The 25,417-nt window shown below is 40.6% G+C and overlaps 1 protein-coding gene across 3 annotated transcripts in view; it reads left to right on the top strand.

Moving 5' to 3' along the window:
- The first annotated feature begins 10,502 nt into the window (after positions 1-10,502).
- Positions 10,503-25,417, top strand: part of LOC126293684 (keratinocyte proline-rich protein-like) — a 115,912-nt gene continuing 100,997 nt past the window's right edge. For 2 of the 3 annotated variants that reach the window (XR_007552340.1, XM_049986977.1), the window contains exon 1: positions 10,535-10,668. Coding sequence is in view for 1 of the 3 variants with exons in the window: in XM_049986977.1 (XP_049842934.1) it covers positions 10,618-10,668 (51 nt within the window). In the remaining 2 variants the exon portion in view is untranslated. Of the gene's footprint in view, positions 10,669-25,417 lie in introns of all 3 variants that reach the window. The other variant, XR_007552341.1, reaches the window with a different exon arrangement.

Raw genomic sequence — 25,417 nt, 5'->3', positions numbered from 1 at the left:
AATATCCGAAAAGGTAGTCGCTATACAAATGAAAAATTTCATAGAAAAATTTAAAAATCAGTATGGATTTTAAAAAGAAAAAAACCACAGTATCTACTATAAATAATTTTTTTGATAAAATTAGCTCATCTCTAGACAACTCACTGCATGCCACAGGAATATTTTGTGACCTATCAAAGGCATCTGATAGTGTGAATCACTCCTTGTTACTCAGGAGAGAGCAAGTACTTAGGCCTGTTAATTTACAAAAGATTTTTACTTTGGAAGAAAAAATATTAATTGCTTAATTAAGTAATTATTCAACACCACGTATCATATTACCGGTATCATAAGGAAAATTGTAAACCAGTTTTCGTGTTTTGATGAGTCTCCTGTACATTAAGCCAATGGCTTGAAATTGTATGTTATAAGACAATAAACTTCTATTCTATTCTGTACTGAGAAGCAGTAGTTACAATACCCAGCTCCTTGAACAGATTCTACATGATATTCTTGAATTTACACCACAAATGAGTCTTATTACACGTTTTTTCCCTCTTAAAAACTTTTGCATGGTTTGACGAGTTATGACATAGTACAATGAAAGTAAGCAAAGTGTGCAAGTTTTATATATATAAATCCTACACCTGACATCATTTGTATTGCAAAAACAGACTTGTTTAGGCACTTCAGCAATTCTGTCGTATGCAATTACCAATTGAATTTATTATTGAAGATGGCATCCTGCAAATTTAACACATTCGACCTCTTCAATCTGCTTGCCATCTTTTGTTATACACATACTGGAAGGAAATTGCTTACAGGTCTTGAACTGCATGTAGTTGGTCTTTCCAAAGTTTAATGACAGTGAAATAGCTTTAAACCATTTATTAATGCCAGAGAAACTTTGATTATTAGCCATTTCTTGACTTGCTATTAATTGCAGTGTTTTTATCATTTGCAAACAAAACAAACTTAGCATCTGCAATCAAAAAAACGAGAGGTCATTAATGTAAACAAGAAAAAACAATGGACACAAGATGGAACATTGAGGCACACCACATGCAATTAATTCCCAATCAGATGAAGACTGATTGCTTACTCAACAGGATTTTGCAATGACGCTCTATGTTTTGTGTTAGGTGCATTCTGCGGCACTGCCAGTGACACCGTAATATTCTAATTTACTGCGGTGGTTCACAAAGTTAAAGTATTTTGACAGTACATAGGAAATGCCAGTAGCCTCTAAACTGTTATCTAATGAATTAAGTACTTTCTCACTGTATGGAAAAATCCTTCGCTATATCAGAACTTGTGATTGGGATAACCTATTATTTGCAGTAAGATGCTTAAAAAAACTATGGAAGTTACTGGTTGACATGTTTGCTAGCTGTCTGACATACATTTAGGTGATTTTGTATTTATTTATACACCAGGACACACGGTTGAGTATACCTTGATTATGGCTTCACTTAACAAACTCTAAAAAGTCTAATTGTACACAACATTGTTGTACTTGATAATGGCTTAATGCCAAAATTATTATAGTAATATAAAATAAACAAATCTGTACAGTCAAATAGCAGAAATGTTATTCGAACATTATTACATGGCTGTGGGCCAAAAATGATGATAAAACACCTGTAACTTCAAGTAACACTTTCACACTATGTTCCCCCCCCCCCCCCTTTTCTGGAATAGCTTATTCCTTATGTTATGCAAATAATAATATTAAAACCTCACATCAATCATTATATAGGGATGGTGATTTACTTTTCAGGCTAGCAAATGGGAAGTTATGGCACACAAAAGGGGACTGAACATCACTGATGTGGATCTGAAGTCAGCCCGATAGGCTGTGTAGTGTTACATTGTGGAGCAATGTGTGTGTAGCGTGTGCAGTCACTGCGAGTGAGAAATGAATGGATGGTGTAGCACTAGCCTTTTAGCTTCTTTGCAAAATGGTATTGCGGACTAGGTACAAACCTAGAGAGATAGCACTGTTTAAAACAGACTGGTCTCGCACTCGGAAGTGTGGAAGCACCGATCACCATCCGGTGGCAAGTTTTCTGTGGTTTCTCTAAATTACTTCAGGCAAATGCAGGATGGCTCCTACTATCGGGCCACAGCCAATTACCTGTCCCATCCTTGTCAAACTAGACCTGTAAAGATGTAAATGTCCATATACACTTAGGTGACAGAAGTCACAGGATACCTCCTAATGCCAAGTCAGACCTCCTTTTGCCAGGCGTTGTGCAGCAACTCGATGTGGCACGGATTCGACAAGTCGTTGAATGCAAAGCTGCCTCTTTGACCGCCCGTAATTGTGAAAGTGTGCACGGTGCAGGATTTTGTGCACCAACTGGTCTCTCAATTACGTCCAACACGTTCGACGGGGTTTTAGTTGGGCGAAATTATTCATTCAGTTTTCCAGAATGTTCTTCAAACCAGTCGGGGGCAATTGTAGCCCAGTGACATGGCACAGTGTCATCTGTAAAAAGGCCATTGTTCTTTGGGCACATTAAGTCCACAAATCATTACAAATGGTCTCCAAGCAGCTAAAAATAACAACTTTCAGTCAACGTCCAGTTCTGTTGGACCAGAGGACCCAATTTGTTCTGTGTAAACACAACCCACACCTTTATGGAGCCACCATCAGCTAGCACAGTGCTTTGTCGACAACTCAGGTCCGAAGTTTCTCGGGGTCTTGCACCACATACAAAACATGCCGTCAGCTTTTACCGACTGAAACTGGGACTCACCTGGCCGGACCACTGTTTTTCAGTCACCTAGGATTTAACCGATACGGTCACGAGCCCCGGAGAGGCACTGCAGGTGATACACTGTTAGCAAATGCTTGTTAGTCATCTGTTGCCCTAGCCCATTAAAGCCAGATTTCACCACACTATCCTACTGGCAATATTCATTGTATGCCCAGGCGGATCTACAGGGTGCTCAAAAAGTCTGTATAAATTTGAAAATTTAATAAGCCATGGAATAATGTAGATAGAGAGATAAAAATTGACACACATGCTTGGAATGACATGGGGTTTTATTAGACGCGTGAAAGATGTCTTGCGTGCATCATTTAGTGATGATTGTGTGCTCAGCCGCCATTTTCGTCATGCTTGGCCTCCCAGGTCCCCAGACCTCAGTCCATGCGATTATTGGCTACGTAAAGTCGCAAGTGTATCGTGATCGACCGACATTTGTAGGGATGCTGAAAGACGACATCCCACGCCAATGCCTCACCATAACTCCGGACATGCTTTACAGTGCTGTTCACAACATTATTCTTCGACTACAGCTATTGTTGAGGAATGATGGTTGACATATGAGCAGTTCCTGTAAAGAACATCATCTTTGCTTTGTCTTACTTTGTTATGCTAATTATTGCTATTCTGATCAGATGAAGCGCCATCTGTCGGACATTGTTTGAACATTTGTATTTTTTTGTTTCTAATAAAATCCCATGTCATTCCAAGCATGTGAGTCAATTTGTACCTCTATATCTACATTATTCCGTGATTTATTCAGTTTTCAAATTTATACTGACTTTTTGATCACCCGGTATTTAGTTATTTCATGGAGTGTCGCTTGCCAGCTCTACACAAATGCCACTATTCTCAGTCACCAAATGAAGGCTGTCGGCCACTGCACTGTCTGTGGCAAGTGATAATGCCTGCAAATCGGTGTTCTCGGCACACTCGTGGATGTCGGAATATCGAATTCCCTAATGATTTCTGAAATGAAATGTCTCATGCATCTAGCTCCAACTACCATCCCACATTTAAAGTCTGATAAGTCCTGTTGTGCAGCCATAACCACATTGGAAATCTTTTGACATGAATCACCTGAGTTAAAGTTACAGCTCTGGCAATACACTGCCCTTTTAACCTTGTGTATGCAATACCACCGCTACCTGCATATGCACTTATTTCTATCCCGTGACTTTTCTCAGCTCAGTGTATGTATTACATTATTTTTGTTGGTCTTAAATTTTAATACCAAGACATGTCCAATATCTTTGCAAAACGCTAACTACTACTACTACTACTAGTAGTAGTAGTAGTAGTAGTAGTAGTAGTAGTAGCAGTGGTGGATTTTCGGTACTCATGTTACACCTTTAGAAGGTTGGTTTGTGAAAATCCCACTGTATACCAGATATTAGACATTAGAAATGGATGACTTTGTCCGACTGACTGATTCCACACACAATCAAAACTCTTTTGTGTTTTTGACATCTCGGTATGTAAGATCTTGTTTTCTGAATTCAGTGACAACTTCTTGCACAGATGTGTTGACACTAGTTTTGACTTTGTTCGGCTTTTGTTTACCAGCAAGGATTTGAGTTCATTCTCACCTGCCATGCAGATCTTCTGCTTTTCTAGAAACTTTCTAATGTTGGTATTGAACCCCCATGGAGCCTTCCCATCTTCCACAAACACTTAGCCTACAATGTGCCTAATTTATGGCATGTATGCTCCACATTTACCTCCCCAGAGCTGAATGTTTGCTGTTGATTGTTCAGTTTGTTTCTATTCATTTTTATGTTGTACTCATTGAGAGAAATGTATTTCCATCTTCTTTCAATTTTCATTCAACACCAGTGATCGCTGGTGCTGTAAGAGCCTCATTATTGCTGATACATGTATCTAAAATTAGTAATGTGAAAATTTGAGAACTGTATGTCATCAGCAGATCAAATACATTTATTTACTTATTTGTTGTATTTTGTTGTGTGGAACCACGAACTGATGACTTTTGCAAATGTAGAAATTTTTTTACAAGTTTCATACAAACAAAGTAGATGCATTTATTACTTCATAATTATTGCAAACTTTCAAATTTTATGTAACAAAATATATGGAGATTTCAATTGAGTTTAATACTAGTATTCACTCAAAGAGTATAAGCACCTATCAGTCGAGAATGATTTCAGTTTCACTTTGAATAAGTTCCCGTTGCGACACCTTATAGAGCTTGACGCTTTCTTGTACCGTATTTGTACACTAATACATGAACTGTGATCTGTTGTTTTCAGCTTAGTTTTTTGTCTGTAGTATCAGTCTTTCTTTTTGGTATTATAGACATGAAAATCAGAGCACCTGATTGATGTGTTTTTATGTATCAAAAAAATGTAATTAATTTGTAAAGATACAGTGAGCAGACAGTGAGCTATTCATGATTTCTTTGCAGAAGTCACTGTACCCTATTCCAACAATAATCCTGATTGCCATTTTCTGCAGGGTTAATATTCTGCTCAACTGTATGTTAGCGGCACAGCCCCATATCATTAGCCCATAATTAATTTGTGGCAAAAATTGTCCCACAGTAAACAGTTTTTAGTGTCTATTCAGAAAACTACTTTTGATAGCGGGCTAATCAGATGTAATGATCTACTGCTTTTATTACATATAAAATTGATACAGTTTACCCATCGTAGATTTTCATCTAGGTAAATATCAAGAAATTTACAGTCTTCTTTATCTACTGCTTCAATTCCACCCATAATACTGAAAGAGTTGTGGTGTGAATTTGGAAGTTTAAATGGCAATAGCCATGATTTGCTGATGTTAACCTTCCAACTTTGATCCTGGAAATAAGTAGTTATTTGATCTAGTTCCGTAGTAGCATCCAGTATTAACTCATCATTTTGTTCCCTTGCAGTTGAGTTGTCTCATCACTCTCTTAAAATAATATTTGGTAAATACATTCAGTATAACATTTTCCATTCTAAATATGTGCTTCTCACAATCTGTAGATGGCAGATTGTAATCTCCCCACATTACTGTGGTGTGATTTGAGGACTTACCAGTATGACCAATGTTTTCCAAGCTCTCTGTGAAACATTCCAACATTTTGATAGTTGATGTAGGTGTATAAAAGAAAATGCTGATAACTGTTTTAGATTCACCTCGAAGATTACTTTCCCCCTCTTCACATCCATATTCTGTATTTACCTTGTGATGCATTATGTGATTTTTCATGCTAGTCAAGACATTTCAATAATTGCTGTGTATCATATTTTTCCAGTATGTATTCCATTCAGACTTTAATATGTCACTGCCCTTCATTTCCTGTTTCAACCAGTTAAATGTTCCTAGTATGAAATATGAGTAATGTAGGAAAACACAGATTGCTACTTACCAAAAAAAGATATGTCAAGTTGCAGACAGGTGCCATTAAAAGACTCTTACATATAGCTTTCAGTCACAGCCTCCATCAGTAAAAGAGAGATACACACACCATTCACACAAACAATTGAGCACACCTCATGCATACAGGACCACCAACTACAGCATCTTGGGCTGGAGTGTTGCATCACGTGGGATGCAAGCAGCAATCTGGAGGGGGCAAGGAAGGGGAAGGGATGGTGTATGGGTCTGGTGGAGTGTGCAGGGACTAGAATGTAAACAGGCACAGCATCAGGAGGTTGTGGGGCAGGGAAATGGGGAAAACGGTGGAGCAAAAAAGGAGAGGAGCAGGAAGAGACAGGCAAATGCATTGGTACAGGGCTACAAATAAGCAGAGTGGGAGATAAGACAAGGGTAGAGGGGGTGGAAACTGCTGGGTCAACAGTGTGGGGACAGAATGTTACAGTAGGCTGAGGCTGGGATAATTGCGGGAAAGGAGAATGTGTTGTAGGGATAATTTACAACCACCAATACCACCTTAATTCCAACAATGAATCCTGCCTCTTCCAGTTCATACCATCACCCGACTGTGATCTCCCCCCCCTACCCTCCCCCCACCTAACCCCCTGCTGGTCACTTCCAGGAATTCCTTACCTCCAGCTTAGCCTCACCATCCTTCCCCAGCTCAGAACACCAACCTCTCAGTAGAAGAAAGAACAGCCATACACAATATGAAAACAAATCTCGATCCAATCATCCTACCTGCAGACGAAGGTTCCACCACTGTTGTTGTGGACTGCAATGACTACCTGCAGAAGGCCTCCACCATTTATCTGACTCTTCCACCTATAATCTCTGCCAGATTGGTCCCATCCTAGAAGTCGAACAAAAACTCCAATACCTACTTAAAAGCTTAGTCATTTCCCAGAACATCTCTCCTGGATCCATTTCCCTCCTCACCTCTGTGACACTCCACAAATCCACCTTCTACATGCTCCTCCTCCCCCCCCCCTCCCAAAAAAAATCCTGGAAGCCCCATTGTAGCTAATTATTGTGCCCCTGCTGAAAGAATTTTGGCCCTCATTAACCAATATCTCCAATCAATTGCCCATAATCTAGACTCTCATGTCAAAGACACCAACTACTTCCTTCCCCAGCTACTCACCATTCCCTCCCCTATACTTCCTGGCCCCCTACTCATCACTGTTGACACCACCTCCCTATATGCCAACATCCCGCATGGCCACAGTCTTACCGCTATTGAACACTACCTTTTCGAATGTCCTCCAAACTCCCACAACTACTTCTCATTTGAATGGAAGGTATATAAAAAAATCTGCAGCACAGCCACGGGCACCCACATGGCACCCTTCTATGTCAACCTTTTTGTGGGCCATCTGGAGGAACCTCCCTAGCCTCCCAAAACCCCAAGTCTGGTTCATATTCATTGACGATATCTTCATGATCTGGACTTAGGGCCGAGATACCCTCCCTGTCTTTGTTCCTTCACAACCTCAACACCTCTCCCATCTGCTTCACGTGTTCCTCCTCAACCCAGCGTGTCACCTTCCTAGACGTTGACCTCCTCCCCTGTGATGGCTCCATCTGCAGTTCTGTCCACATTAAGCCCACCAATCATCAGCAGCACCTACATTTTGACCACTGTTATTCCTTTCACATCAAAAAAATCTCTCCCTTACAGCCTGGCTACCTAGGTATGGTGCATCTGCAGTGACAAAAACTCCCTTGCTCAGTATGCTGAGGGTCTCATCAAGGCCTTCACAGACAGGCACTATCCCCCAGACCCAATCTGCAAGCAGATCTCCCATGCCATTTCCCCTCAACCCACCCCCCCCCCCCCCCAATCCTCCCACCACCCCCAAGAACCAGCCATAATAATATGTCCCCTTCATCACCCAGAACCACCCCAGACTAGAACAACTGAACTACATCCTTCGACAAGGTTTTGATTACGTATCATTGTGCCTTCCCTGAAATGAGGGACATCCTACGTGAGGTACTTCCCACCCCTCCTAAAGTGATGTTCTGTTGCCCATCCAACCAGCACAGCATCCTAGACCGTCCCTATGACACTCCCAGTCCCAACCCCTTGCCACAAGGATCGTATCCTTGTGGAAGACACAGGTGCAAAACCTGTCCAATCCATCCCCAAGCACTTCCTATTCCTGTACTTTCACAGGTTTATCCTACCCCATCAGGGGCCGTCCACCTGCGAAAGCATCCGTGCCATTTGCCAGATCTGCTGCAATCACTGCACAGCTTTTTATATTTGTATGACTACCAACCAGCAGTCCACCAGGATGAATGGCCACTGCCAAACTGTGGCCAAGAGTAAAGTTTGTCACCCAGTGGAACAACATGCAGCTGAACACAAAACTCTTGATTTCAATGGCTGCTTCACAAACTGATCCATCTGGATCCTTCCCTCCACCAACAGCTTTACTGAACTGTGCAGACGGGAGTTATCCTTATGACACATTCTCTACTCCCGTAATTATTCCGACCTCAACCTACGGTTATGTGCTGTACCCACACCCTCCACTCAACAGTTCCCACTCCCTCTATTCCCATTCTCATCTCATCTCCCATACATTTATTTACAGTCCTCTACCAATGCATCCCCCATCTTTCCTTGGTCCTCTCCTTTTTTGCTCATTATTTCTCAACCTCCCGGCCCCACAACCTCATGATGCTGTGCCTGTTGACATTCTACTTCCTGCACACTCCACCAAACAGGGTTCGCTTCTCTACCTATCCGTGCACCATCCCTTCCCCTTCCCCTCCAGATTGTTGCTCGCATCCCACGTGATGCTCCACTCCAGCCCGAGATGCTGGAGTTGGTGGCCACATATGTGTGAGGTGTGCTTGCTTGTGGGTGTGAATGGTATTTGTGTGTCCATTTTACTGATGAAGACTGTGGCCAAATGCTATATGGTGTCTTTTAATTGTGTCTGTCTGTAACTTGACGTGTCTTCTTTACAGAAAGAAGCTATCCTTTCCTACACTGTTGATATTTCTACTTGGTGTTTCCTTTGTTTTAGTAAGAAATATACATTACCATCATTAATCAGTGAGAGTAATAATTCTGGGGCACACCTGTGATGACTTCTATTGTTATCTAACATTAGGTTTCAGTTAGCTTTTACTAAACATCAGTGCTGAGTATTTTCCTGTATAACTATTTCAAGAAATGAGTATAGTAATTAAGACATGGTCCAATATAGTCCTAGATTCACATTTTACTGAGGCAAAACTGTTCCCTTCTATTAAGATGAGAAGTACCATAATTTGTACTGAAGTAGGATTATATACACCTTAAAATTTCAGGTTTGTTATTAGAATGTCAATGGAAATACAGTCAAGTGCTTTCCTTAGATAGCATAATACAAGTGTCATTATATTCTTATTTTCAAAGGCTGATAATGTTTCATCAATAAAGCAGCTACCCTGCCAAAATCCCGATCGACTGTTATTTCATTGGCTAAAGCTGACGAGTTGCATCACATTTTTCAGTATTCTCTATTGAAATAATTGACACTATGTGATAGCTTGGCATAGATGTTTGCCTTCCTTCTAAATTTTGGAACCACTTTTCAGATTTTAGGGGAATCAGGAAAAATTCCAGACTATAAACATTTATTAAATATTAAAGTCATTAAGGTACTGAACATGCCTATCAGCTAGGACAACAGAGGATTGCCATTAGTACCATAATGCCATGATGCAGTTTTTTCGCTATGGTATGTTCACAGCTCCTAGAGAGTTGTTGCGAAAAAGTAGTTTTTCATTTATTGAGTAAACATAACATACCACACCAAAGTTAAGTAAAGCACAAAGCATGTAGAAATGATTCTTTTCTCTCACAGCCATTGGTTTCAAAATCAAATTAGCATATTCCATCTGACCTTAGACCTTGGGCTATACTAACATCAATTTGTCATCGATATCCAATATTTTGGGGTGGGGGAGGGGGTGTTCAACACCACCACACTATCTCTCTCTTATTTGTTGAAGAAAATATAAATACCTTATGTAGAAAGTTCTACAGTTTAGTTTATCACTTTAGGTTTTAAATTCGTCAACATCCACAACGATTTTTAACGACATGAAACAGAAAATGTTCATACAGTAAAATGAACTATGTCGCTGGTTTAATTGTAATTCATCACTCACAGGGCAGCTTGTAACCGCGACCTATAAATACTATTGCGTAATAAATAGGTTTCTGGTACCTAGTATTTAATTCGAAGCGCAACGTTGCAACTTATTAACCGCAAATAACATCTCTAATCGCTAATAAAGTTTAGCATGCACCAAGTTTTCATATGTAGGCAAATTCCTGGGCAACAGCTACATGGAAATTATATCAGTAAATAGAGTTTCTGAGAATTGTTTAATAGGGGAGGGGCGGAACAAACGCCTATCGGCCTCTTTTTATTTTCGGCCTACATCAAAATTCTTGTGGGAATTAAACCAAAAAATGAACAAACGTTTTGGTTTTGCTTCTAAATTGAGACCAGTATTTGTAGAGGTGAGTTTGACTTTCCTTTATATTATGAACCATTTTTAGTTTGCTTTGTGTTTATTACAAGTACAAGAGAATACTTCGTCTTCAAAATTGATGAAAAGGGAATTTATTTCTACTAGAAAAATCTGCGCTGTGAACGGCATTCGATATCCCATTTGCTTTAACTCCTATCTTGGCGAAATCGCGCATAGTAGCTGCACTACTTCGCCCTTTTGTTGATAAGAAGTTTGGTTAGCGTCTGGGTGGATAAACAGAATACATTACACAAAAGTAGAGTTCTATTGTGACGTAGATCAGCCGTATCGGTATTACAAAACTCATCATATTTGGTCTTGACGCTATAGTGAATTACGAACATCTGATTTTTTTCATACAGGATGGAGTGTGATAGTATTCTTAATTCGTTTGTGTCTTTTTAATGAGTATTCAGTATTATGCAATGTTCCTAGATTTCTAGAAGACTTAGAACTATATACAGCATATCTGAAGGATAACCAGTAATTTATGGTAAATAAATTTAGTTTTTCAGCGAAGCACCTCCGCTTCGGTGCTAGAAGCACAGAGACTTCGTCTGTTATCTCGTCTACTTTTTGTTATCGATGTCATGAGTTGGATGAACGATGTACAGGCCCCGAGGCGCATGTAAACAATGTTGCTGATACGCCCTTCTCAGATCTAAGAGATTCACAGCACAAATGCCGAAGGAAAAGAAATATGATTAGTGAAAAATTGCCGAATCAAACAAAAGCTCCTACTGGAGACATGAGAAAGACGACAAATTCTTTAGATGCTTGCATTAGGCGGGAACGGAGTAAGAACAAGCTTCGTTATTCTTTATATTAAAAGAGAAAAGTACAGTGAATTTTCTTGAAAGTAAACTAGTGGGTATATGTCCTTGAATGTAAACATGTGCGATTATGCAGATTAAAATAAGCGAAAGGCTTCATCATCCTCGTTGCTATCTCTATCCATATATGTTACAAACCATGGATGATAAAATGAGGCACGATCACGCTATCTGCCCTGTAACAAATTTGATAGCAGTTTTTTTATCAAATGCTTAGACTGTGCAACAAATCATATACACATTTCATCAATCATATTTTATTGTCATTATCTTCCTTATATGTATTTCTAATACAATCCTTTAAGTGCTTCGAGTATTTCACTACAGACGAGAAACCATCTTTCACAAATCAACCACAGCACTAAAATGCGAAACAGCGCCAACGTAAATGTCTGCGGTTGCCAATAATCAGAGTGCAAAAGTTAACCTTTCTTTAGGTTGTGTTGGTCGTCGGAAATCAGTGTTCTGCTTTTGAATTTTCTCCTCAGCTGTAATGAGAAGACGGCGAAAAGCATCAACTGAAAAATATGCAAAGTTTTGGACGAATAATGCTAAGGAAAGCTTGAACTGCAATTCAGTGTTCTGACCACTACGTTTATCGCCACACATTTCACATGTACGTACAAAGTGAGACACCTAAATTGTTCCTTTGCTGCGCCAAGTTGCTCGTTTCGTTTCTCTATTGCGACGACAATGCGCTGTACGGCTTGTAAGTAAAGCAACTTAACTGCGACGTTAGCGTCAAAAATCAATGCACAGCGTATGCTATGATCATCGTTCCCAAGCATTGTCTTTCTTTCGCTTCAGCGTAAATTCTTATTGGCAGGTACATTTAAGATAGTGTGCATCCCCTGGGCATTGTTTGCAATGGGCATTCGTTTTTGTTTGATTCGGTCTTAAGGGTGCTCCTCTTAACAAATAGAAAGAATCCTAGAGAATCAGATTATAGACGTCGGTCGGTCGATGTGGAATGATCTGTGTGCGCCAACATATCTGTGCAGGCAGATCATAGCGAATAGTTCGACAGTTGGCGCAGGTATGACACGTCTGCAGACATGCTAGTCGCAGGTCTGAGCAAAATTGCTCCAACGTCTGAGCGCGATTCACCTCTGCTCAGCTATATCGTAGCATTTGAACAGAAGAGCACCGCAAATCTGTCGGTGAAACCCGTTTGCACTGGCTACTTATTCAGTCTACCTCTTCGTCTTCAGTACACTGAATTCTGAAGTGGCCGATCTGCGCCATTGCAATAGGGAGTTCATTGATGAATTTATTGAAATAAACAAAACTGACAAAAAATGGGATACCTGCCAACATATTGTCGGACCCCCATTGCCCGGCGTAGTACAGCAACTCACCGTGACATGGACTCAACAAGACGTTCGAAGCCCTCTGCAGAAATATTGTGCCATGCTGCCACTATAGGTGTCCACAATTACGAAAGTGTTGCCGATGCAGTATTTTGTGCGCGAATTGACCTCTCGACTAAGCCCCATAAATGTTTAATGGGATTCATGTCGGGCGATCTGAGTGCTCAAATTATTCACTCGAATCGTCCAAAGTGTTTTTCAAACCAATTGTGAACAGTTGTGGCCGGGTGATATATCGAATTGTCATCCGTAAAAATTTCATTTTTGGGGATGGGAGGTAGGAGTGAATATTAAGTCGACGAATGGATGCAAATGATCTCTGATTAGCTGAACATAACCATTTCTGGTCAATGATTGGTTCATTTGGACCAGAGGACTCAGTTCATTCCATGTAAACGCAACAAACACCATTATGAAGCCAGCACCAGCTTGCACAGTGCCTTCCTTGTTGACAATTTTGGTCCATGGCTCTGTGAGGCCTGTACCACATTCGACACTGTTAGCACTTAACAACTGAATTTGAGACTCTTCTGACCAGGCCACAGTTTTCCAGTCGTCTAGAGTCCAACCAATATGACCACGAGCCCAGGAGAGGAGTTGCAGGCAATGTTGTGCTGTTAGCAAAGGCATTCATGTAGATTGTCTGCTGTTATAACCAATTAACGCCAAATTTTCCTAACAAATACATTCGTCGTATGTCCCACATGAATTTTTGTGGTTATTTCACACGGTGTTGCTTGTCTGTTAGTAATGACAACTCTGCACAAATGCCGCTGCTCTCAGTCATTAAGTGAAGACTGTCAGCCACTGTGTTGTCCGTGGTGAGAGGTTAGGCCTGAAATTGGTATTTTCACCACACTCTCGACATGTGGATCTTTGAATATTGAATTCCCTAATGATTTCCAAAATGGAATGTCCCATGCGTCTAGCTCTAACTACTATTCCACGTTCAAAGTCTACGAATTCCCATCGTGCGGTCGTAATCACATCGGAACCTTTTCACGTGAATTACCTGAGTACAAATGACACCTCAAAAAATGCTCTGCTCTTTTATGCCACTTGTATATGATACTACTGCCTTCTACATATGTGCATATCGCTATCCTGTGACTTTTGTCATCTCATCGTATATAGGAATCGTATGTGTTTGTGGAAAGTTAAGAGCAAGGTTTACATATCACACCATATCTTGACACAAACACTCGCCTGGGGTATAAGAGTTTTATTACGAATGTGTTGTCTACCAACGCCCTCGCTAATCGATAGAAGAGAGATGTTGTAATTTAATGATCTGATCCCCTAGCAGAAGACAGAACTGCTCCTGAAAGCGAACAAGTAACCCACAGTAACACAGCAACAGTTAATTAGCAATGAGCAAACACAACACAATAAATTCACAAAAACAAGGAATAAAAGGAATACATAGAACAAGCATATAACATCTAAAAAAAACAACAGCTTCCCTGGTGGCTAAGCTCGGAACTTCTTCGGCAGACGCAATTCACTGGGCTACATCATGCAGGACTCCGCCGTGTGCACTATGTGAACACTTAATTCTGCACTAGTTTGTGATGACACTCGGCGAAAGCAGAAATTGACACATCGTCCGAAACAAGTTTTCCACACTGGTGATTGTTCTGCATTGGGAGTTTGCGTCCTCTGTAGTACTTGAGTGCAGTCACAATTTTGGTTTTTGATAAGGTTCATTTGAAAGTGTTGTGTTAACAATTTTGACAGGAAAAATATTAGCTGCTAATGACTCACCATGTGCATCAGTTGGGTGACAGAATACGAGTGTCCAAGGGGGTACACAGATTAATCTTTTACACGGTGTACTTATTATACTCCATGAAATGGACAGTGTCAACATTCAAGAAATGTTCAAAATAGACCATTAACTTACACCACGAATACCAAATGAGAAATGGTGTGCCACAGTAATTGCAGAGATTCGCACTGTCAACATCAAAGATGAACTCCTAGGGAGTAACAAACTGTGTAGGACGGCCAGCTAGGTATCCACTCTTAAGGAATGCATTTAGAATCATATTGGTGTAACGGGGTGATGAGAACAGACAGTATGTGCAACTGAATTTGAAATAGTCTGCCAGTAACTTGTGAAACTGGCTATCTTTTAAGATGTAGCTGCAGATAGTGCGATAATATGTTTTATAAACATGGAAAAACAAACATCCAGTGGATCCAGGTGGTACGAATTGCAATGTCACACACTTTTCAGGATGGATAATTTGTCCTTAAAGAGTATGATTTTTATACTCAGACCATCAATCAGGCAAAAGCAAGTTATTTTGACCAAGTACTAGCCAAAAGCAATTCTTATACCGCAGTTGTAGTTTTCTTATACCCATATCTCCACTCTTGCTTGCTGTGACGTAAATATTCCCAACTGCCCTTGCTAGATCGTGCACACAAGAAAGAATGTAGGAAGCAGAGCACCTCCAACTTCTCACAGCACAATAAATAACTTCCAGCCAATTTACCATCCAGATTACCAGTTGGCATAATTGTATATGAATGCATCAAGTAAGTGATGTTACTTAATCTTGATAAAACTTCCTTGGTACCTCTAATTTCCAGGGTTCCTTTCATATGCATCTCCTCTTCAAACTCCAATTGGTCAGAGCTGAAAACAAATTTCTTACTGAATGATAAGATAAGTTTGTTCACCTCATCAACAAATTTTTGGACTGATTCTGCAGTTTGTTGTGCATTCTTAAGTTGACACTTTATTTGAAAATTTTGTATCTTACATGTTCTAATTCTGTAGCACTTTTTGAAGTTATGCAATCATCCACTGCTTCCCTTGAGGTTGCTGTAATCTATTTAGTGTGCAATTTGATGTGCATAATATATCAGGTCACTATTATACACATCCTGTAAATTGTATCGAGCACACCTGAAAGACACAAACACGAGTTTTTGTAAAAAGTGCAGCATGTCCTCCCTTGAATATCCCTAGTTTTTGTTACCCACTAAATTGTTGTACTGCCATGGAGCTATTTGAAATCTGTTCATAATTCTGTTACCCACTAAATTGTTGTACTGCTGTGGAGCTATTTGAAATCTGTTCATAATTATCTTTTCACTATGGTGCGAATGATCTTCCATGTATTTAGTTATGTTTAGTACCCCCTACTTGGACAATGATTGTCTTTTACTACAGCCCACTGGAAACAGGATTTGTGGTTCCCTGTCTGACAAGGTTGATAAACTACATGGCTCAACACCTGTTTCAGTATCACTTTCATTTGTTAAGCACGTATCGTCATGATTGTACTCCTCAAGTACATTGTCCGCACAGTCGAGGTTATATGACAACACCCATTCCACTGCTTCAACTTATAGAAATGCTAATATTTCATGTGCCACTTCTTTCTCACTCTCTGAAATTCCTTGGGTTCCGTTCTGATGAAATGTCAACTTCAGCAACTGTTATTGTAGATATAACGCAATGTTTGCTTGTTTATCATTGCCATTGCTCTGCTTTGTAACAACACCACTACCACTCTAGCACTGTTGTGGGTTAGTCATCAACTAAACAGTTCAACTACATTCCATAGCCTCATCATGTGTTCATGAGGCTATGGAATGTAGTTGGATACCCCCGGTCCCACCCCCTTTTGCCATTAGCAGCCAATATTGTGGTTGCACAGAAGACAATATGTAGGGTGTCAAATGCTGCAAGAATCGTTGGCCTTTTGCGACCTCACATTCAAGACATTGCTTGCCAGGCTCTGGAAGAATCCGATGTCTTCTTGGCATTATGGATGGTGATGCCTCTTGGAACATATAGACAGGTTTTACTCTGTTGGGGGAAACTGTTGTCTTGCTGCCATTCACTGAGGTGTCCAACATTCTATGTACCTCTTCATAACACGCTACAGGCCAGTGTACAGTGGTTGGAATGGTGTTTCATGCTGTCGGTACAGAGCGTGACATGTGGACAGCTGTCTAGATCTCAGTGCACATAAGAAGGGGTGTGCCATGACAGGAAGCTTTTGAAGGCCAGAGCCGACTGATACGATCCCACAGATGACATAAGAATTCTAATTTGAAATTTTATCGACGAATAAACTATTCAAAAAAAATTTGGGGCTTGCAGCTGGTCATCATAAACTTAACGTAAAGTTTACTACGACTGGCTGCATGCCCAAAATCTTTTTGAACTTAAGAATTCTAGCTGGTCTTGTGTGGATGTATGCAGGACATAGGCATCAATGATTTCACCAGGAAGACAACAATGTCTCATATCTCTCTGTAGACTAGCCCCACAGCCAAAGAATCATTGTCAGGTTTATATGTGATTACAAGCTGAGGAGGACAATAGAGAGAACTAATGTCCAAGTTGTGTCACGTCCCATAAGCGACACTTACTATAACATTTGTATACATAAAGTGATGTTGCGATTCAATTTGTTTGTCAGACACAAATTGAGCAGCAGCCATTTTGATTTCATTGTTTCCAAAGCAAATGTGCCATAATTAATGGTTCTTGTGTTTATACTAGTATATTATGAAAATATGCAATTCCAGTGTTACATCACATGAAGGATCTCTCCAAACCACATCAGTTGTGGTATGGCTTGCTGTGCTAAAACTTCAGAAGCCTGAAATCAGTCTATATAACTTAAACCACGATTTAAAACAGAAGTATAGAAATATCATTAAATAGAACCTCAATGGAACAGGGCTTTTACTCACACGGGAAGAGCATGACACTGAATTTCAGAACTGGCTAACACGTGCTTAGAACATAAATCACTCATTTCAGCAAACAGTGGGATGTGCCATTCAGATGCAAAACTGTGCATTTCACCTTGAGTGATATTTGAATATCACCTATTCAAAGTCTAAGGGAGTAACTTCGATAACACCAAGAAACAAAATATTGATACAATAGAACTGAAAACAAACATGTTTCAATGTTATGATTTGTTATTAAATTTCTGTAGACTTAAAATAATTGTGCTTCCTCAGCAGCAAACTTTTCCCACTGACTTAATAGTGTTGTCACAACTATACAGTCTTCAAAGTGCAGATGTGGGATTTCATTGGAGTGGTCAAAGCAAAGTGGAACAGAACAAGAGGCACATGTAACTAAATCCACTTTTTTGCATTCAACATCACTTCTGGATTCGAGCAGTGCATTGTCAAATGCCACACTAATTACTTTTTCAGATGATGCTATTGGTGTGTCAATATCATAATCCACCTATAACTGTGTATAGTGTAATGTAGGCTTGTACTTTGGTGCAGAAAGTTGATTGTATAGTACACTTTGCTCTGACCATTTCACTGAAATCCTGCACCTATGCTTTTGAACACTGAATAGTTGTTCAGTACTATCACGTCAATAGGATATCAGGTCAATAGCAACAGTTTGTTGTTTTCATGCAGTTCTGAGTTGTTGAAGTCCTGTACATCCCGCATCAGTAAAATAATTATTGAATTATGAAACACAGCTTTTGTAAACTGAATCTGTAATTTTGAATTTTGACCGTTTAAACTGTGTCAACATTTGCAACAAATATTCAGAGAAGATTCCATCACAACAAAAAACACCTTTCCTTTAATGATGTCCAGCCGAAATCCTGTATCATTTTTGTGACACTCTCTCCCATATTTCACGATAATACAAAACGTACTGCTCTTCTCTGAAGTTTTTCAATGTATTCCATCAGACCTATCTGGTAAGGGTCGCACATTGTGCAGCAGTACTCTAAAAGAGGATGGACAAGCATGGTGTAGGCAGTCTCCTTCATCTACATCTACATAACTACTCTGCAATTCACATTTAAGTGCTTGGCAGAGGGCTCATCGAACCACAATCATACTATCTCTCTACCATTCCACTCCCGAACAGCGCGCGGGAAAAACGAACACCTAAACCTTTCTGTTCAAGCTCTGATTTCTCTTATTTTATTTTGATGATCATTCCTACCTATGTAGGTTCAGCTCAACAAAATATTTTCACATTCCGAAGAGAAAGTTGGTGACTGAAATTTCGTAAATAGATCTTGCCGCGACGTAAAACGTCTTTGCTCCAATGACTTCCATCCCAACTCACATATCATATCTGCCACACTCTCTCCCCTATTACGTGATAATACAAAATGAGCTGCCCTTTTATGCACCTTTTTGATGACCTCCATCAATCCCACCTGGTAAGGATCCCACACCGCGCAGCAATATTCTAACAGAGGATGAATGAGTGTAATGTAAGCTGTCTCTTTAGTGGACTTATTGCATCTTCTAAGTGCCCTGCCAATGAAAAGCAACCTTTGGCTCACCTTCCCCACAATATTATCTATGTGGTCTTTCCAACTGAAGTTGTTCGTAATTTTAATACCCAGGTACTTAGTTGAATTCACAGCCTTGAGAATTTTACTATTTATTGAGTAATCGAATTCCGACGGATTTCTTTTGGAACTCATGTGGATCACCTCACACTTTTTGTTATTTAGCGTCAACTGCCACCTGCGACACCTGCAGCAATCTTTCCTAAATCACTTTGCAATTGATACTGGTCTTCAGATGACCTTACTAGACAGTAAATTACAACATCATCTGCGAACAACCTAGGAGAATTGCTCAGATTGTCACCCAGGTCATTTATATAGATGAGGAACAGCAAAGGTCCCAGGACGCTTCCCTGGGGAACACATGATATCATTTCAGTTTTACTCGATGATTTGCCATCTATTACAACGAACTACGACCTTCCTGACAGGAAATTATGAATCCAGTCGCACAACTGAGACGATACCTCATAGGCCCGCAGCTTGAGTAGAAGTCGCTTGTGAGGACCAGTGTCAAAAGCTTTCCGGAAATGAAGAAATACAGATTCAACATGAGATCCCCTGTTGATAGTGCCCATTACTTCGTGCGAATAAAGAGCTAGCTGCGTTGCACAAGAACAATGTTTTCTGAAACCATGCTGATTAAGTATCAATAGATCGTTCCCTTTGATCGTTAGTATCTGTTATACATTACTGGCCATTAAAATTGTTACACCAAGAACAAACGCAGATGATAAACGGGTATTCGTTGGACAAATATATTATACTAGAACTGACATGTGATTAAATTTTTACACAATTTGGGTGCATAGATCCTGAGAAATCAGTACCCAGAACAACCACCTCTGGCCGTAATAACGGCCTTGATACGCCTCGGCATTGAGCCAAACAGAGCTTGGATGGCGTGTACAGGTACAGCTGCCCATGCAGCTTCAGCATGATACCACAGTTCATCAAGAGTAGTGACTGGCGTATTGTGACGAGCCAGTTGCTCGGCCACCGTTGACCAGACATTTTCAACTGGTGAAAGATCTTGAGAATGTGCTGGCTAGGGCAGCAGTCGAACATTTACTGTATCCAGAAAGGCCCGTACAGGACCTTCAACATGCGGTCATGCATTATCCTGCTAAAATGTAGAGTTTCGCAGAAATCAAATGAAGGGTAGAGCCACAGGTTGTAACACATCTGAAATGTAACGTCCACTATTCAAACTGCCGTCAATGCGTACAAGAGGTGACCGAGTCATGTAACCAATGGTACCCCATATCATCACGCCGGGTGATACGACAGTATGGCGATGACGAATACACACTTCCAATGTGCGTTCACCGCAATGCCACCAAACACGGATGCGACCATCATGATGCTGTAAACTGAACCTTGATTCATCCGAAAAAATTACGTTTTGCCATTTGTGCACCCAGGTTCGTCATTGAGTACACCATCGCAGGCACTCCTGTCTGTGATGCAGCGTCAAGGGTAACCACAGCCATGGTCTCCGAGCTGATAGTCCATGCTGCTGCAAACTTCATCGATCTGTTCGTGCAGATGGTTGTTGTATTTCAAACGTCCCCATCTGTTGACTCATGGATCGAGACATGGCTGCACGATCCGTTACAGCCATGCGGATAAGATACCTGTCATTTCGACTTCTAGTGATACGAGGCTGTTGGGATCCAGTATGGCGTTCTGTATTACCTTCCTGAACCCACTGATTCCATATTCTGCTAATTGTCATTGGATCTTGAACAGCGCGAGCAGCAATGTCTCGATACGATAAACCGCAGTCGCAATAGGCTACAATTTGACCTTTATCAAAGTCAGAAACGTGACAGTACACGAGGCATCACAATAACGTTTCACCAGGCAACACCGGTCAACTGCAGTTTGTGTATGAGAAATCGGTTGGAAACTTTCCTCATGTCAGCACATTGTAGGTGTCGCCACCGGCTCCAACCTTGTGTGAATGCTCTGAAAAGCTAATCATATGTATATCACAGCATCTTCTACCTGTCGGTCAAATTTCACATCTGTAGCACATCATCTTCGTGGTGTAGCAATTTAATGCCCAGTAGTGTATTTTCTAAGTGTCCTGCCAATAAAACGCAGTCTTCGGTTAGCCTTCCGCACAGCATTTTCTGTGTGTTCCACCCAATATAAGTTGTTGGTGGCCGTAACTGGGCTGATAGGGAGAGGACCCCAGTTGTGGGATTTATTTGTTGAAACCATCTATCTGGTAATGTATGTTAAGGTCGCAGGAATATCACCGTGCAGTATTCCCTCTGGTGGACCCTCATTTGTGAGTAACCGACGAAAAAAATTTCAGGCTTTCACATGATGCTCTACAGCTTTTTAAGAACTAATAGTTGCACAGAATGGTTGTGTAGTGTAATGGTTAATGTAGAGTCATCACTTACGAAAGATGTGGGTTCAAAACTTATCGTGTCAGTTTTTTATTTCTAAATCTTTATCGACTCCAACATCTCCTCTTTATGGTAAATAGCAAGCTGTCCTTTTCAGAACTTTGTTGAGAATTACGTAATGAATATGAATTGTGTAGGTACTCAAATTCCATGAGGGAATAAGTGCTCCCTCATGGACATCTACATTGTTATTGTGGCCTGATGCAGCTCTCCTCACTACGCTATCCTGTACGAGCCTCTTCGTCTCTGAATAACTACTGCAGTCCTTCTGAATCTGCTCACTGTATTCATCTCTTTATCTTGCACTACAATTTTTACCTTCCAAACTCTCCTCCAATATTAAACTGATGATCCTTTGATGTCTCAGATGTGTTCTATCACCCGATCCCTTCTTCTGATCAGGTTGTGCCACAAAATTTCTTTTCTTCCCATTTCTATTCAGTACCTCCCAATTTCTATTCAGTACCATCACTTACATGATCTACCCATTTAATCTTCGGGATTCTTCTGTAACACCAGATTTCAAAAGCTTCTATTCTCTTCTTGTTTAAATTCCTTATTGTCCATTTGTCTGTGTTTCACTTTGATACGTGGCTACACTCCATACAAACACTTTCAGAGAAGGCTTCCTGACGCTTAAATCTATATTTGATGGCAACAAGTTTCTCATCTTCAGAAATGCTTCTCTTGCCATTGGCAGTCAATTACTATCTCTACTTCAGCCATTGTCAATTATTTTGATGCCCAAATAGGAACACTCATTTTCTGCTTTCAGAGTCTCCTTTCCTAATCTAATTCCTTCAGAATCACCTGATTTAATTTGGCTACATTTCATTATACACATTTTGCTTTTGTTGTGGTTCATCTTATATCTTCTACATCTGCATCTACATCCATAATCCACAAGCCACCTGGCGGTGTGTGGCAGAGGGTGCTTTGAGTACCTCTATCAGTTCTCCCTTCTATTCCAGTCTCGTATTGTTTGTGGAAAGAAAGATTGTTATTATGCCTCATTGTGGGCTCTAATCTCTCTGATTTTATCCTCATGGACCCTTCGCAAGATATACATAGGAGGAAGCTATATACTGCTTGACTCCACGGAGAAGGTATGTTCTCGAAACTTCAACAAAAGTCCGTACCGAGCTACTGAGCGTCTCTCATGCATAGTCTTCCACTGGAGTTTATCTATCATCTCCGTAACACTTTTGCGATTACCAAATGATCCTGCAACGAAGCGCACTGCTCTCTGTTAGATCTTCTCTATCTTCTCTATCAACCCTATCTGGTACGGATCCCACACTGGCGAGCAATATTCAAGCAGTGGGCGAACAAGTGTACTGTAACCTACTTCCTTTGTTTTCGGATTGCATTTCCTTGGGACTCTTCCAATGAATCTCAGTCTGACATCTGCTTTACCGACGCTCACTTGTATATGATCATTCCATTTTAAATCACTCCTAATGCCTACTCCTAGATAATTTATGGAATTAACTGCTTCCAGTTGCTGACCTGCTATATTGTAGCTAAATGATAAAGGATCTTTCTTTCTATGTATTTGCAGCATATTACACTTGCCTACATTGAGATTCAATTGCCATTCCCTGCACCATGCGTCAATTCGTTGCAGATCCTCCTGCATTTCAGTACAATTTTCCATTGTTACAACCTCTCGATATACCACAGCATCATCCACAAAAAGCCTCAGTGAACTTCTGATGTTATACACAAGGTCATTTATACATAATGTGAATAGCAACGGTGCTACGACACTCCCCTGCGGCACACCGGAAATCACTCTTACTTTGGAAGACTTCTCTCCATTGAGAATGACATGCTGCGTTCTGTTATCTAGGAACTCTTCAATCCAATCACACAATTGGTCTGATAGTCCATATGCTCTTACTTTGTTCATTAGACGACTATGGCGAACTGTATCGAACTCGGTTGTTGTACCACAGGTGCTCTTTTCCACCTCTTATGATCTTGCTTGGTATATACTCATCTAACGCATATTGTACGATGGTTTTGAACTTTGTCCACTCATCCTCTACACTATCTGTACTTGAGACAAAACTTTTGTGTTGAACCGTCAAGTACTCTGAAATCTGCGTTTTGTCACTTTTGCTAAACAGAAAAATCTTACTGCCTTTTTTAATATTTCTATTTACAGCTGAAATCATTGATGCAGTAACCGCTTCATGATCGCTAATTCCCTGTTCTGCGTTAACTGTTTCAAATAGTTCGGGTCTGTTTGTCACCAGAAGGTCTAATATATTATCGCCACGAGTCGATTCTCTGTTTAACTGCTCAAGGTAGTTTTCAGATAATGAACTTAAAAAGATTTCACTGGATTCTTTGTCCCTGCCCCTGTTACAAACATTGAGTCTCCCAGTCTGTGTCCAGCAAATTAAAATCTCCACCCAGAACTATAACATGGTCGGGAAATCTACTCGAAATACTTTCCAAATTTTCCTTCAGGTGCTCTGCCACCACAACTGTTGAGCCAGGGGGCCTATAGAGACATCCAATTACCATGTTTGAGCCTGCTTTAACCCTGGCCTTCACCCAAATTATTTCACATTTTGTATTTCCTTCAATACAATTGCACTTTTTATCCCTATAAACTTTCCTCCCCCTTCACTGTCCAGCCTTTCTCTGTGGTATACATTCCAATCTGAGTTTAGAATTTCATTACTGTTTACATATGGTTTCAGCCAACTTTCTGTTCCTAGTACCATGTGGGCGTTGTGACCATTTATTAATGAGAGCAGGTCTGGGACCTTCCTATAGACGCTACTGCAGTTTACTATTAGCACATTAATATTGTTATTCCCTGTTGCACTTTGCCTAATACTACCTTGTCACATCTCAGGAGGCGTCTTGTCGGGCCTAGGGAGGGAATTCTCTATCCTAAAAAACTCACATGTGCACTCCACACGTACTCCGCTACCCTTGTAGCCGCTTCCGGCGTGTAGTGCATGCTTGACCTATTCAGGGGGACCCTGCATTTCTCCACCCGATAGCGGAGGTTGAAAAATTTGCACCCCAGATCTCCGCAGAATCGTCTGAGCCTCTGGTTTAAGCCTTCCACTTGGCTCCAAACCAGAGGACTGCTATCAGTTCTGGGAATGATACTGCAAATAGTTAGCTCAGATTCCACCCTGTGAGCGAGGCTTTCCTCCTTCACCAACTCTGGCAACTGCCTGTATGAACTGTGGATGACCTCTGAACTCAGATGGCAGGAGTCTTCCTTTCAAGACACTGTCCATTCCATTCAACTGCTCTTCAAAGTCCTTTGCTGTCTCTGACAGAATTACAATATCGTTGTCAAACCTCAATGTTTTTATTCCTTCTCCCTGGACTTTAATTCCTACTTCAAATTTTTCTTTGGTTTGCTTTACAGTTTGCTTAAAGATAGAATAAAATTGGGGAGAGGCTTTTGTACGCCTCAGCTCTTATAGTTTCTGTAAATAGCCTTTTGCTCCTTGTGTTTTATCACTTCCACCTTTAAGCTCTCAGGTTTTCAAATATTGTCTGGTGCAATCCCCAAGAATCAGTCTTTCCTTCTCATCCCCTGCGGTAAGTCTCCCCTGATCTGGGATTCTGGGTGACCTTTCTGAACTATACCCCTTTCCCTAAACCTCTCCAGTCCTTTTTGTTCATCCCTCTTGCTTCCCCTTCAACTCTTCTACCAGAAGAAGGAGCCATTGGCTCCAAAAGGTTGTAAAAGCTGACCACCGCTTGGTAAGTAAATTTTTTATCTATCCATTTACATTATGCAGGGTGTTCAAT

This window comes from Schistocerca gregaria, chromosome 10 (assembly GCF_023897955.1).
Source record: "Schistocerca gregaria isolate iqSchGreg1 chromosome 10, iqSchGreg1.2, whole genome shotgun sequence".
NCBI classification, from domain to species: Eukaryota; Metazoa; Arthropoda; class Insecta; order Orthoptera; family Acrididae; genus Schistocerca; species Schistocerca gregaria.
The sequence above is the reverse complement of the archived record's forward strand: the minus strand, read 5'-3'. Positions and strand labels throughout refer to the sequence as shown.